Genomic DNA, 15,679 nt, shown 5'->3' on the forward strand with positions numbered 1-15,679 from the left:
CTATTTTTTAAACAATAAAAGCTCTAGTTTCTGTTTCTCTGGTTTGTCCCACTATATTGAGTTTCAAATGGAAGAAGAAATGCCCAAGCTGGGGGTGCATGGGTTGTATGTATAATTCAAAGTTGGAGTCAGTTGGAGTTGACAACAGAAAAGTTCTGGTCAGTAGAAAATGAACTGCAAACTGTTCAAATGAATAAATCAGTACCCTCTAACCATAGCTATACATTGCACTACCCCCAAAAGGCTGCAGCTTTTCACTCCTCACCTGGTGCTCCCGAGAATTTTGCTTTCACTGTATATGCACACCAAACATCCCTTAGTTTCTTCTAGTCCGATGCACCACCAGAAAATCAATTTGTCTTCAGTTGGTTTCTGAACCTCTCAAGACAGAAATCCACTCAGACAAAGGTTGGAGGTTAAATGGAGAAACAACACTAGCTTTATGGCTCGAGCGCAGATGAAAACAACTCTTTGGCGGCTTGTCATGAGATTTAAGATGAATCCTGACTTCAAATCATGACTCTTGATATATGACTTCATGTCATGACTTTTCCTTTAACACCACTATCAAGTTAATATTTTTAATTAGTCCAAAGTGGTGGTTTATGACAAAGTAACTATTAACAAAATAGTTTTAGTTAGAAGATGTTGAAAAGCCTTTAGTAAAGATGGACTACATAGCGGACATCATACATGGTAAACATCCCCATGCTAGCATTGTCATTGGGATGGGGTGTTAGCATACTAATGTTAACATTTAGTTCAAAGCAGGGTCGGCGTCATGGGGGGTCATTCGCGGGCCATGCCCCCCCAAATGAGTCAATATGCCCCCCCAACACAGGGTGGGCAAGCCTTGCCACTTTGCCGTTTTTTTTTTAATCATATAAGTGAAAACGTTTCCACTAAAGGTTTTATTGTGTAAAATACATCAGAAATAAATAATACAAATATAAAACACAGCCTGAGGTGTGCTCACTGCTGCTCTCTGATTGGTGTGTTGCTTGACCAATGACCCCCGACCTTTGTTTTGTTATCATTACGTGGCTGTGTGTTTAGATGAAAGCCCAGTGGCGATCTGTTCATCTGTTACACTAATCATACAGTAAAGCCATCGAAAATAATATCATATACAGTACAAGTACTTCTGGGTCTCTGTGTTTCATTCAAGCTCGGCTCTGTTTGTGTGTGGCACGAGCCCATTTTGCGAGTGCGCGAGCGGTAACGTGGAATATTGTTGTTAGCATCTGGTTAGCTAGCTATGCTAACGGATATAAAGAGCTGTTTCTACACCAAGGTGGAGGAGAGTCCTCTCCTGTCAGACTGAGAGGCTCTTATAACGTCAGCTCAGTGAGGTAAGGACTCTCTCAGTGTTTAGATAGTTAACTTTAGTGTAAGTTATCTCAGTGGGTCTCAAACGGTTTGGTTACCATTTATCTAAACAAGTATTTGCGAGGAACACCTTTTATATGATTATATCATTATAGTTATCAAAGAATAAGAGAATAAATGAAAAACAGTGAATGAAATACTATAGGACAGTAACACAAGAATACTTGTGATTAGTGATTAGTAAAATATCCATAAAGAAAAAGTACATCTGTTTACAGTTCTGTTTCATATGGATACTGAGAGATGTAGGCTATCTATAGATCTCTTCATTTTGCTCTCAAAGTGCAGCAGATTGATGCATTTAACTTCAATATTTTAAAAATAATCTTCCCGGGGGAGCATGCCCCCAGACCCTCCTAGAGGAGGTTAGGTCCGCCCCCACCTAAAACATGTTTACATGGATAGGATACTAAATACATTTGCACACTTTTTATATGGTGGCCTATGTCCATATCAAATCAAATCAAGTTTTATTTATATAGCACATTTTTAAACGATTTTTGGTCTAGCCAAAGTGCTATACATATAATAAAAAATAACCTGCAGTAAAGACACTTTACAGCAAATACAACAGAACAGTTTGTGCAGAATATCAGTATGAGAAAACGACACCCTCTGTCCTTATATAGTATGTTTCTGTTTTGGTGGTCGTGCCACAACCGTGCATGTATGCACAAGTCATAGGTGCGCTATAAAATAGCACTACACCCCTGCAATGTGTGGGAAAGACAATAGACTTTACAGCATGTTTTTTGAAATTGAAGTTGGTGTTTGTGTGTTGGTTGTTGACGGCAGTGTGTGCCCCCACTTGGTAAATGATTTCCCCCCCATTCGATTTGTTCTAGAGCCGACCCTGGTTCAAAGCACTGTTGTGGGACAGCCTGCTAATGTTGACTGTAGACACTGAGTTCAGATACACACTGTGCTTCAAATGTACACACCACAAAACACTGACTTAGCAAGGAATGCTAAAGTGTAGTTTTGGGTTTTATGTGCAAATTCTTCATTTTACTGGACCATATATAATAGATTTCATTACATATTTTCTATTAACTAGATTGTTGGCACTGTGTCACCCTTGAGAGATACTCCTTAAGGCAGGAAGCACAAATAATAAGTACCAAGCTGATGCGGTACACACAGAAACGGCAACGGAGAAATTTGATCTTTTTTTTTCCTTTCCTAAGGGCTTACACAACAGACTAAAAAAACAGCTATCCATACAGGATGTTGTATATCTCTTGAGAGTTATCTATCAGAGCATTTGCGTTTCAGTTTTGTCATCCTAAATCCACAGTGCTTAAACCAGCCTGAAAACAAAGAATCCTTACATTAGTTTCAATAGAGAAAGTATGCCAGATGTAGATTCTGCTGTGCTAATTGTGGTAGCTCAAATGTAATGCATTCTGCCTATTTCCAACTCTTAGCAGGCAGAGAAAATATTCTGCTCAAATCATATTTTATTCAGCACTCTCAGAGATGGGAAAGCACCTCCCCGGAGCAGCCCTGAATCTTAAAAACTAGTGAACTTCATAAAGTATTTTTAGCACCAGCAATATTCTAGCTCAGAGGCAACTGCTACACTGGTTCTTCTTACTTGTGGTCAAGTAAAGTCAATAAATATAATTTGCAATATGACCTCGAAAAGGAAGACTACCCTAATGCATGAAGTTACGTTTTAAGAGTCTTCTATCCTCTGGTGGCTAACTGGATATAAATCCTGAACTACTAAGTACAAGGTTTATTAGTTTAAAAAGCTCGCCCTGATAGTGGTATGTTCTCATATAACAGTTACGCCTTCCTCCAGCACAGTAACTTTCCCAATCTGATTACAGAGGCAGTCGGGGAAGCTTTGTGGAAGTGAGCTCACTGTGGTCTCTTCCTTTGGTCTCTGATCAAGGTAATGACGATTTCGGAGGAAGATACTTGAAGAGCATCGACAGTCTCACGGGGACGACTAAATCAGCAACAATGTCAAGAAGAGACTGTTCGTTCATTTATTTTGCAAGTTGGGTTTTGACAGTTGACAGGGGATGTTTGCGGTGTATAAACCGCAATAATTTGACACCCAAGTCCAGGGCTCATTTCCTGAGCTGTGGTTTAGGGTATAAGAGCACTTTGTCTGAGGTTAGGGGAAGATTGTGGTGTGGTTACATGTCAATAAAGTAATGAAACCATGTCTCCTGCCTTCAGTCTCATGCTTCATTTCTTCATCTGCTGATGTATATATTTATTTAATGACTTAAAAAAAGAGCTTTGAGTGTGCTAACATAACAATAAATGCTTTGTTTTGCTTTTATTTATGTCTTAATGTGTGCATATGCATAAATGTGTCTGTTGATTGTGTATATATAAATATATACATATTTTTATATATATTTGTTTTTGAATTCAGGATTGTGGGAAACTGTATTTCGATCTCTCCGTCTGTACACAAGATTGACAATAAAGTTGACTTTGACTTTAGATGTTCGAGCACATTTGAAAACACTACTGCATATTTGAAGTTGTATAAAGCCTTTCTTGTTTCCAGAGGAAGCTGTGTGAAGTCTGATAAATTGCCTGAAATGATGTAAGGTGGGACTGAAGACTATACAGGTTTGAAAATAAAAAGATGCTACAAACAACGACACGTCCAAAACTCTGTCTGAACTGTTTCCGGTCAAGTTGCTTTGTTATAGAAGTTTAATGCTAAATAGGTGCAATACTCCTTTAATACTGTTTCCCTATTATAGCAATAATCAACAGAATAAGGGTGGCATGGTGTTGCACATCTGTAGGCGATAATTAAAACAGTAGGTACACAAAAAAGAAAAAAACATGAGATTCAGATTTAGCGTTCCCTAATCACAATGCTCTCATTAAAAAGTCAGACACATTAGTACACTGTAGAGATGAAGCAGCTGGAGGCTAGAGAAGAAGCAATATTACTGCACTCATCATTATGTGTGCTCATAATTCCCCTTTCCACGTTTGCATAGTGTAAATCTCTTGACGGCTTGTTTGTTACAAAAACAAACACACATTCTTAATGAAATTCTTCATGTGCACACACAAACACACACATGACATGAACACCTTAACATGTACAGTATCATTATCTACAGGCTCATACTGAATGAACCCTGTGGTACATTTCTTTCAAGGCTGTCTGTTCTTTGCTCCAGTTCTGTCTAACTAGTGAGGGGGAAGCCCTGGTGTACTGCAGCTAAAAGCCGAGTCTCACCAAGGAATGAATAATGAATCTAGATTCCCCTTCCCGTCTATCCACATACTAGTTCAAAGGCCTCCTGCAAGGCAGTGCATAAAGCAACAACACACACATCTCTATGCTAATGGCCCTCTACTCCAGAGGCTGGACTGAGTTCACTGAGCCATGAGAATGTCCCAGCGCTGAGGATGAAGACGTCAGATGAGGAGGATATGATGAGGAATTGCTCAAGAGTTTGTTGGGTGGGGAGATGGCAAGGAAAACAGACAAATGTACTGCACACTTAAGCACCAGCAGCATGTAACGTGTTAAGGCATGCAAAAAACACACACACTTACACACACACACACACACACACACACACACACACACACACACACACACACACACACACACACACACACACACACACACACACACACACACACACACACACACACACACACACACACACACACACACACACACACACACACACACACACACACACAGGAGCTACTGGAAGCACAAGTCGTCCCAAGGGAAGCCTGGACGCGTTATTGATGCTGAGTGATGTTAATGACCCCCCCAGCACTACGGGGTCGCAACGAGAGCATCGGTTGAGGCTGTCACAAGGGATGACATTTCAGGGCAAGCCACTAACTTCTATACCAGTTACTGTAGTAAGACCTCAGGAATTATCGTATTTATCCACTCTTATATGGCACTTGTGACGCTATAATGTACAACACTGTTATATCTGCAGGGGCTGAGAATGTGTGTGTGAGTTTATGTGTGAGTGTGTGTTTGTGTCTGAGTAAGCTACCAAATGTGTACAGTCATTTAGCCCTTCTCCTGATTAGACTGAAAACAAAAGCCACGGCTATCAACAAAGGAAGCAGCCCTCTCCCTTTGAGCCCATCAAAGGAGAAATGTTTTTTGTGAAAAGTAAGAAGCTCAGAGGGAAAAAACCTCCCCTAAAAAGGTACCATGTGTTTCACGCACTCTTTCTTATTTAATTCCCCGACTGTTTCCCTTACCTCTTGTTCTGTCCCTTTTGCTTTCACTCTGGATTTCCTCCAGCACTTCTTCTCTTGATCCCCCTACCTTCGTCTCTTTTTTCTTTAATCCCCCCTCTGCTGCCTTAAACATCATAACACTGGCTTCTTGGTGTGACAGAAGCTTGCAGGAATCCTATTGGGAACATTTCCCAGAATCCCACAGCAGCAATAAGAGAGACTGACCAACCAGCACTGCACTGAAATCCTTAGGGTTCTGGATGTCCTTCTCAGGTCTGTGTTCATCACAATTAAATGTTATTGGTAAAGTTTGAAGAACTTCAAGTTCTGGCAGATAGAGGGTGGAGTGTCTGGTTTAATTATAACATAACAAGTGTTCAATGTCATGCATGGGAGGAGGCCACCAATTCTGCCTCGCCTCTCAGACCATGATAGGCTGTAAGTGAACAGGAGAGGGCCATTAGTCTTTTTAAGGGAGAATAAGTAAAATAATGAGGTGATAAAACGTGATCCTTCTCTGGTTCATTCGTTGGAGCTTCACTTCTTGAATGTTTAAAGTCAATCTTTCTGGTTAATACATGGGAGGATTCTTCGCACCTCACTATTAACACGGCGAAATTCCATCCTGTAGGATTATATGTCACATTGATCAATAAGAACTGGATGATATAAAACAATTTGATGTGTTTCTAATTCATAAAAACCCTACAGCAAATTGATGAAAATCTGTTTTATTTTTGGAAACATTTGCACTCAAAGTGAGCCATTTTAAATGTCCTGACCTGCACCAGCAACATAGGCTTCTTTAGAACCAAACTATAGTATACCTAAGATTTTTAAGGACATAATGCTAGGTAAGGTAGCAGAGGAGATCACAGAGACACATAAATAATTTTAAGAATAATGGCAACGAGATTGTTTCACTCTCCGTGACAGCTGAATCGAGATTTGCCATTAATAATCCACATCTAATGTTCTTTACTCTTAATGCAATTGGTGGAAATTGCTAATTCAAATGAACTTATTAGTCAGTCCCGATCAAATTATAAGATCCTTCCTTAATAGCATTACAGTAATTGAGTCCTGATTACAGTAAATGTGAAATGTTCCTATACTCACTTATATTCAATGATACGTGATATTAGGTTTGAGTTGTATTAATGTCTTCACTTAAAAACCAAAGCAACATTTAGAGTAAAAATGAAATCCATTAATACATTGTGTCTCCTGCTTATTGACTCCCCGCCAGGTTCATTAAGAAAGCATGCGGCCTCTGAACCTCTTGAGCGTCATTATCTAGGTGAGTTGTGTATGTTGTGGGAAATGAAGACACTGACCTCATTAAAGTGAGCCACGGCATCACAGTTCTCCGCCACACGGCTGTAGAAGGACAGACCTGGAAGGTGAAGAGGAATTTGGAGGTTAGAAACGGACAGAAGGTTCAGTAATGACATGGGTTGTCTGTTCCGCTTAAGAGAGCACACACAGCATGGTGATGATAGAGCACAGGCAAAAGCAATCAGACGTGCTATTTATTTGTATTAGTCTGGGGCATTTAGGTTGCCAGTCAAAGTTGTATAAGAATATAAAAATGTTGAAGGAAAAACTGTATTTTTCTACTTTTGTCTATTCAGTACTTCTGATTTTTTTAGCATTCTTGTTTTAATTCAACTTCTCAATGTATGATACAAATGTGTCTTCTATGTTTACTAGGTCATAAAGTAGTTTTAAAATGCAGAATTATAAGTTGCAGAGTATTTTTACAATGTGGTTTTGGTACTATTGCTTTTTTTTGGTTTCCAGTAACACTAACAAATACAAGAATATAAAAATGGGGGAAAGCAGTTTAAGTCAATTGTGGTTTACTTTAGTATTTCCATTGTGTGCTACTTTATTTCTATTTCACCTTGTACTTGTGATTTTATAGCATTAATGTTTCTTCTTTCTATGTTAAGCATACTTGTCCTCATTTATCTTCTGCATTTATTCAAAACACTTTTCTTCTATGTTTACATAAAGGTCATAAAATAGAAAATCAAATGGTTTTAAAATTCACAATTAGGAGTTGTAACTTAGTCTTTTTACATTGTGGTTTTGTACTTTTCTTAATGTAAAGGATGGATTCTCTGAGAGACCTTTATCAAACCCTACCATTTAAAATCCCTGTGTACATTTGTCACATTAAAGTCTAGTGAGAAGACAAATGGATGCCTTAATTACCTGATGAACACACAAATGAGACAGGAAGTGTAGAGCCAAGGGAGACAGAAAAGAAATGCAGACAGCTTCAATATGACTCACTATGCGACAAAATAAAACAGAGAGGAAACACTTGAATAGAAATAATATAAAAGAAGTGAGATTGTTGCCCATATTAAAGAAATTGCAGATTATTACATTTGTGTGCAAACACTAATATCTAGGTGTGTATTCAGGGTTATACACAGGGCAGAGAGCCGTTCACTGGAAGGTAACCCGGCTCACTCATACATGTTGAAGTCGCTGTTCACCTGGTTGCTTTGTAACACTCATGAATGGTGCCGAGCTGCTGAGTGTATTCGGCCTTTGTTGCGTTGGTTTGCTTTGTGTATCTGAGGCTTTGTGTGGGTGTTGATATTTGTTTGGGTGCATGTGGACAGCCTATCTGTACAGATATATTAATATATATCCAAACACAAATATACAAAGGTGATTGCAAACCCAGTCGGTCTGGCTGTAATAATAAGTTCAAATAGAAATATGTATTTCCCCGGCATTAATGCATTGTTGTTTGGGATGAAAGCATCTTTTCACACATTCACAGACCACATTACCTCTGAGTTTAGAAAGAGAAAAAGAAAACAGATGTACGAATGCAAAACAGAAATATCTACGGTATAAGGCTTAATCATTTTATCAGCACAATTTACCCATTGAGACTTTTGTCCATGACCAAAGGTGTTATCCTCTCTCTTTTACCTCACTCCCCGATCTCCACACCCTTTACAAAGCCCAGATCTTATGAAATATGTTAACGAGAATAAACCACTTAAATGTCAGAAAGGGAAAGAGGCCATATTCCTCCTACATTATTCAATACAGAGCCATCGCTGTCATACCAGTGTTTGTATCTGGCTGAGACGTGGGTTTAGAAAGTAGATTATGTGAAGCTTATGTAAGGTGCTTCACACCAAACTAAAAAACATTCTGTTAATCAGGATGCCTTCTGGCATTGGTGGAAACTGTGACAAATACAAACACTTATGTAAAGAACCAAACTTTGGTTTTCGTTTCCGAGCTGGAAGACGGAGGAACAAAGTAAAAGAACAGAATGGGGAACATTGTGACCAAAGATAAAAATTAATGGGGCAACAAGCTTACCTTCTGTCTTTCTTTATCAACCTGAATCTATAGTGAACAGCAACATTTAGTGAAGACCGGCAGACTGCAAAGCAGGAAAGCAGAATGTTTACTATCTCCCTGTATGCCTCCGAGCACTTCACCTTTGTTGTTCCATACTGTGATTACATTTCCTCCTATTTCCTGACCACTTTTCGAGCAGAACAAGAGACAGGGTGAATGCTAAATCACAATTTAAAATAAACTGAGAATTTATGATCCAGCAGAGGACGTAAAGAAAATTGTTTCAGTCAGCCACAGGGAAAATAGGGAATGGTGTGTGGGGGATACAGTAGCCTGCACAAAGCTGTTTCATCCCACAAAATATCAAATATTTAGAGTTAAAGAGATGACGGGGATGAGCAAACTGTCTAAGTAGCAGGGGGGGAAGTCATGTTGTTTCAGTAGGAGTGGTGGTAGACGACAGACAAAAGAGGATGGGCTGAGAGTAGCAAGCTGTAGTCGTGGAATATGTTAAAGCTTACATAATTATTTAATTTCTAGTTAACTCTGATTTACGGTGTGATCCTACAGGCTACGGTGCAAAAAGAGCTGGAGTGTCATTTTTGATAAAGCCAAGAGCTACAGATAACAGCAGGGCTTCATCAAAGACTTGTCAAAACTCTATTTAGTTTTGATGCCTCCCCTTTGAAGGAGACTTCATTGCCCATGGCACCAGATAATACAGAACATGTTTAAGGCTGAGTGGAGAGAAGACTCTGCAGTTTTCTGATTACTATATTGAAAGCAGTCGATGTATGCCTTTTATTTTCACATTTTAAAGATGTTTGATACTGGATCGTGTATTTTTCCCCACCAAACATAAGAAAAGGAGCAGGCTTTACATACATAACATCGGCCCACCAGCCTCTCTAGGAGTCATTTAGTGTGACATGCCAGAGGGGGGCTGCAGCTTCCTGGCAGACTTCTTCCTCTCCAGACAGGAAGCTGGTTGAGCTGAAAGCCCCTAGGAAGTGCTACTGACAGATTGTAGCGAAAAGAATGACTCAACAACCTGCAGCAATTAAAAAAAACTGGGAACACAAAACTGACAAGTATTGTGAAAAGAAGTGGATATGCACGAAAATTCCATGAAGAATTAAGTAAAAACTGCTGTGATGGCCGTCACATCCGCCAGTTGGACTTCCAACGCAAGTCCTACCAATTCCTAACAACTCCTAACAGTTCCTAACAGTTCCTAACAAAGTCCTAACAGTTCCTAACAAAGTCCTAACACTTTTCCGACCCAAGTCCTAACAGGTCCTAACCGACCAATGACAGGGCAGCTACACCTACACGTGACATGGGTGGGGCAAAAACGTCACATGGGTGGGACAAAAGGTTCGCACCTTACCCTCCCACCTCCCTCTCCATCACCTAACGACGAAGAAGAAGAAGAAAAGAAAAACAGGTCATAACAATGAACTTGTATTAATTACACGATAATACTCTGTCTGAAAGCTGGCTATGATATCTTCATCCGGGCATGTTATGGTAATAGTTGTCATCGTGTTTAGTCCGAGATTCCGCCGCATCCGTCCCGTTGTTAAAGTTAGCTCATGCTAACGCTGTAACGTTTTATATCTGTCTGATATTTATAAACCGGTCATAATTATTGTAGCATTGAAGGGTTGGGGTTAAATTGGGCAGGGGCTGTCCGGGGCTAAGCCCCGGTACATAGGACGATGCTCTGACGTCATCACCCTCGCAAGTTTGTCATATACAAAAAACGATATGTTAAAACTTTTCTCGTTCTTAATATAGATTATATTTAGGGTCGATATGTGTTGACTTTAGTTTAAAATAGCAGATCTCTGTAACCGGATATAGTTTTTCGGTTTAGTGAACGTGTGTCTCTGCTCTGATCAGGAGCCCGCAGCCCCCTCCCCCGCTCGGACTCCGCCGCGAAACCACCCAACCCATTCTGTAACACGGAGCCTTTTTCCTAAACCATGCTAAATCTATGTGTGTGCATAAAGCTGAGTTATGATCGGTCATAATAACACTGAATTTGGGGATGATTCAATCGTTTACAGTGAAATGTACAGCATACTTTAGTTTTGGCCATAATCTCGCAGCCCTACAAATTAACTGAGATTTCCACACAAATGTTCTTTAGCAAGTGTGCAGAGCAATTTTGATTTAAAATAGCAATTTGAAGAATGCATATTTGTAAACACTTTTGTTTATACATTAATAATTTAAGATGTAAATTAATTCCAATTTATTTGTAGTACTTTCTATTTTTATTGTGTCATTTGGTGGCATCAATGTGTGCATTTGATAAAGATAATGGAGCAGTTGCTTTAGGGCTTCATATACAGTATAGCCCTTAAGGTCAAATCATGAGATCCCCCCCACACACACACACACACACACACACACACACACACACACACACACAGAGCCCCCCCACATATCCAATCCAAATGTAACCCCTCACCCGACATAGCGGAAGATATTATTGATTACACATAGTTCAAAGTTGAACTCTTCTGGGTCAAAATAGCGGTAAATGTGTGGTAATACCATAGGGGTAATACACTCAAAACCGTGGATTTGCTCGCTGTAACTACGGAGAATTTGTAGCTTTGTACACACAGATTATTTTAGTTAGGGACACTAATTAAGTGTGCAGACTTAATAATAAAATGCCTTTATATAGCCTATAACTTTAGTGATACAGTGGCATTACTGTATACTGTTAATATCTGTCCCACCTACAGCACATTTGCGATATTGCACTAGTATTATTGTTACTATTTACAAAATCAAACTAATATTGTATTGTCTTGGTGGAGAAGAACTACTCAGATATTTTAATTCAGTTAAAGTAATATAATCACAGTGTATACATACTCTGTAACACTAAAGGTACTGCATTTACATTCTCATATGCTTATTACAAGTACTCGTTATGCAGTATGCCCTATTTTGCCCTATTTTGGAAAAATAGATATTATAACACTTCATAATAATTATTGATGCATTACTGTGTTCTTCAATTAATATTGCTGCTGCTGCTATATGTGGCGCTTATTTAATTACCATTACATACTGCTAAGTAGAACAAATCAATGACAATACAATGTAATGTTTACAGTAGGCTATATATCCTTTTCTATGTATATTTATCTAATTTCACCAACTGACATGTTCCTTGATATTTCATATTGGCAGTGATGACGAAGACAGGTAAACCTGACAGTTGTTGGGCTGGTATCATGCACCAGTATGCCCAGGGGAAGCACCGGTTCAGCACGGGACAGAGACCGAAGGCCAAGAAATGGAAGTCTGTCATTCAGCGTATTGACGCCTGTCCTTTGACACCTATATTCAACCTCCCAATCCGGTACATTGATATCTTCGGCAGAAGAATCCTCTGCAAATGTGGATATCATGTGGTGAGTGATGGTTATATTTAAGTTAGATAATTCAGTGAAGTTAATCCTGCACAGACAATTGTTGCCATAAACCAATGTGTATTCACTTTTAGGTGTCTGCACAGGAAAATGCATTGTTTGCAATTATGTCCCTAATAGCTATGCTTGAATTGCTTTACTCTTGTTAACAATAACATTTCGAAATGTATATTCAGTCATATTTATTTAGTCATACACATATGTATATGTATCCTCGGGATTGTGAGAAACAGCATTTCGATCTGCCTGCCTGTATCGTACAAGCAGAAGATTGACAATAAAGTTGACTTTGATAACTTTGATGACTTTGATAACCTCTATTTCTCCACAGTCAGGTGATCAGGCAGCTGCATCAGGAAGTCAGAACTTGGAGGCAGCATGCAGCTCAAGTTCAGGGACACAGCAGTCAGTCCCCGCCACACAGAGCAGCTCAGGTGCAGGTGCATCATGCCCTCCAGCCGTCACCACCACACAGAGCAGTTCAAGCACTCACATCAAATGCTCTCTCTGTTGTATGGATCTTTGTGCTGAAGACTTTTCTGAGCATTTGGTTGACTTTCACTCAGAGCAGTGTTGTGACCAGTGTGGAAAGAAGACCAGGGGTGCAATGGAGCTACTTCAACACATTGAAAATTGCCATCTTTCGAGCACCAGCAGGCCGAGTGGTTAAGGCGTTGGACTTGAAATCCAATGGGGTCTCCCCGCGCAGGTTCAAACCCTGCTCACAGCGTTTGAAGTCTCTTTAAGCTTCTGGAGCTGGCTGATTGCTGATTGCTGATTGCTGCCAAGTGAGGCATTACACTTAGTTAAAGCTCCCAAACTTGTTCTTGTTTCCCGCAAGGAGCTGATACGGTTACGCGACGATTCCAAACAGAACAATTGTAATGGCCGAGCAAAGGCAGTATCTAGAAGTAGAATATAATGCATGTAGCGACCATGTGATTGAGATACATTTCCCATTTTAATGTATTTTTCCTTGGCCTAAACTACACCCTTCCATCAAGTTTCATGAAAATCTAAATCATGAACATTTTTGGTGACAAAGAGACAAACCATTCAACAACGTAAGTGCGTATACAGCCTCCTTAAACCCTTAAACATGCTAAAGTAAAACCAGTTTCCATTGCGTACAAAAATAATGAGCAAGACTCAATCAGAAACATCCATCCATCTGAATTAAACTAATCATATTGTATCGTGGTCATTCAGAGTATGATTCATTTGATCCCGGCTTGTGTCTGTTGTTGCATTGCTCTCACTCGCCCACTTTTCCTGTGACTCTCTTATCTCTGTTATCTAATAGCCCAAAATTACCTAAAGGAAATACACACTTTAGATCTGACCACTCAGAGGGATTTCTTTCTCTGATTGAATACATTACATTACATGTCATTTGTTAGACGCTTTTATCCAAAGCGACTTACATACTCAATACTGTGGGCAATCCCCACAGGAGTAATTTGGGGTGAAGTGTCTTGCTCAGGGACACAACGATATGCTGACTGCAGTGGGACTCAAACTCACTATCCACTGAGCCATAGCTGCCTATGTATATATATATATACCATGCCTTCTATCAAAAGGCTCTACTCACAAGCTGAGAAAATAAGTTTCAGAATGCCTTAAAATATGGTATACCGTATAACATACCTGGATTCATAGTCAGCCTAACTGGAAACAGCCCTTACTTTGCAAACTTGGAGAGACTTAAGATATTTGACCAGAGAAAGGACAGTGCAGAGGCAGGGCTGAGGAGAGGGGCCTCATCTTGGAATACAGAACAGAGAAGTACATTTGTGTAAATGTGAGAGGAAATGGTGTAACAAAACTGGGATCTTATCTATGTTTCATAATGAAATAAAGTCATTCCAGGTAAATTATTAACAGTAAGTGACTTAAAAATAGAAATTCCCCACATGTTGTCACATACAATAAAAGAGTAAGGGGTGATGCATCGACAGAGGATTCAATCCTGAACACGCAGCTCCCCTCGGTTTAACTGAGCCAAACCGAGCCCGCAACCTAGCTGTTTTTATTCACTTTAACCTCTCATATCCAATGTCGGAAAGTACATTTACTCATGTAATGTTCTTAAGTACTTTCTTAACTTTTACTTAAGTACTTTCATTTTATACTACTTTACACTTCTATTACACTACAGGCAAATATTGTACTATTTATATTTATTTTAACACTCACAGTTACTAGTTTCTTTGTACACTCAAAAACACATGATATGCTGATATAGTTTAATAATATATATAATATAATAATATAATGCAGTACTGTACTGGTAATCTGCACAGTACTTTAAGTATTTACATTTGGTCCACATTGACACACAACAACTTTAAAATGCTCTTGTGTGCATAAAAACAGGATGATATAATAACCATAAAAATATAATTCTATGAAAACATCCAATTTGGATGGTTAGGAATATTACTTTTACTAATATTTATTAAGGTACACTTATCTTATACTTCTTATGTCATTTACATTTTTCTGAAATAATTCATTTTGAGTACACTTTAATGCTAATACTTTTTGACTTTTACCTAAGTCAAATTTTTAATTCACAGCTTTAAAATACTGGTGTGGAGTATTTTAAGAGGATAGAATCTGTACTTTTAGTTAGGTAAAATATCTGAGTACTTCACCCAACACTGCTTAGTCTACATCCCTGTTTCAGCAAAATAGTTTAAAAACCCATTGCTTAAAGAGCCTGTGACACGAACCCAACAACTGTTGTGCAATGAAATAGTGGGCTACTAGTAATATCGAACCGTCAGTTTAAAAAAGAAAAAGCGATACCGTTCCGATAAATATCAATAATTTCGAACATCGCGGGAAAATTCCTTCGACTCATTTTGAAGTTTTGGGGGAAGCCGGAAGTGACGTCAATGCGGGAACGCTTCACTGTGCGGCGAGAGAGCCAAACACGGACAAAGTGTGTTGTCATGCGTAGAAATGGTGAATTACTGAGTTTAGGCACGTTAATAACGTTTTAATGAAGTTGACTACAGTATATTCATATTTGTCAGTGCTTTCATGTCAATTTGGCGAACATAAACATAAATGATCGTGGTGAAGATGATGATTAAATTAGGATTAAAAATCGGTAGTGAGAGCTGCTGAATTTCCTCCCGTCGGATGTGATATAAAAACAAATCGATTATTTTTGTAAACTCAAGTGGATGAAACTACATTTATTAGTGCTTTCATGTCAATTTGGCGAACATATGACACATTAAATGATCGTGAGGATGATGATTTAAAAA

General features: G+C 39.0%; 1 protein-coding gene and 1 long non-coding RNA gene across 11 annotated transcripts in view; one reads left to right on the top strand and one right to left on the bottom strand.

Moving 5' to 3' along the window:
- Positions 1–15,679, bottom strand: part of otofa (otoferlin a) — an 85,463-nt gene that overhangs the window by 66,424 nt on the left and 3,360 nt on the right. For all 10 annotated transcript variants that reach the window (XM_079641872.1, XM_079641879.1, XM_079641873.1 and 7 more), the window contains exon 2: positions 6,936–6,994. In XM_079641872.1, coding sequence (XP_079497998.1) covers positions 6,936–6,994 — 59 coding nt within the window. The remainder of the gene's footprint in view (positions 1–6,935; positions 6,995–15,679) is intronic.
- Positions 10,309–13,871, top strand: LOC307014130. Its single transcript, XR_013801163.1, has 3 exons — positions 10,309–10,387; positions 12,157–12,380; positions 12,730–13,871. It is a non-coding gene; the product is annotated as an uncharacterized lncRNA (long non-coding RNA).

Source organism: Notothenia rossii, assembly GCF_949606895.1.
Source record: "Notothenia rossii genome assembly, chromosome: 8".
NCBI classification, from domain to species: Eukaryota; Metazoa; Chordata; class Actinopteri; order Perciformes; family Nototheniidae; genus Notothenia; species Notothenia rossii.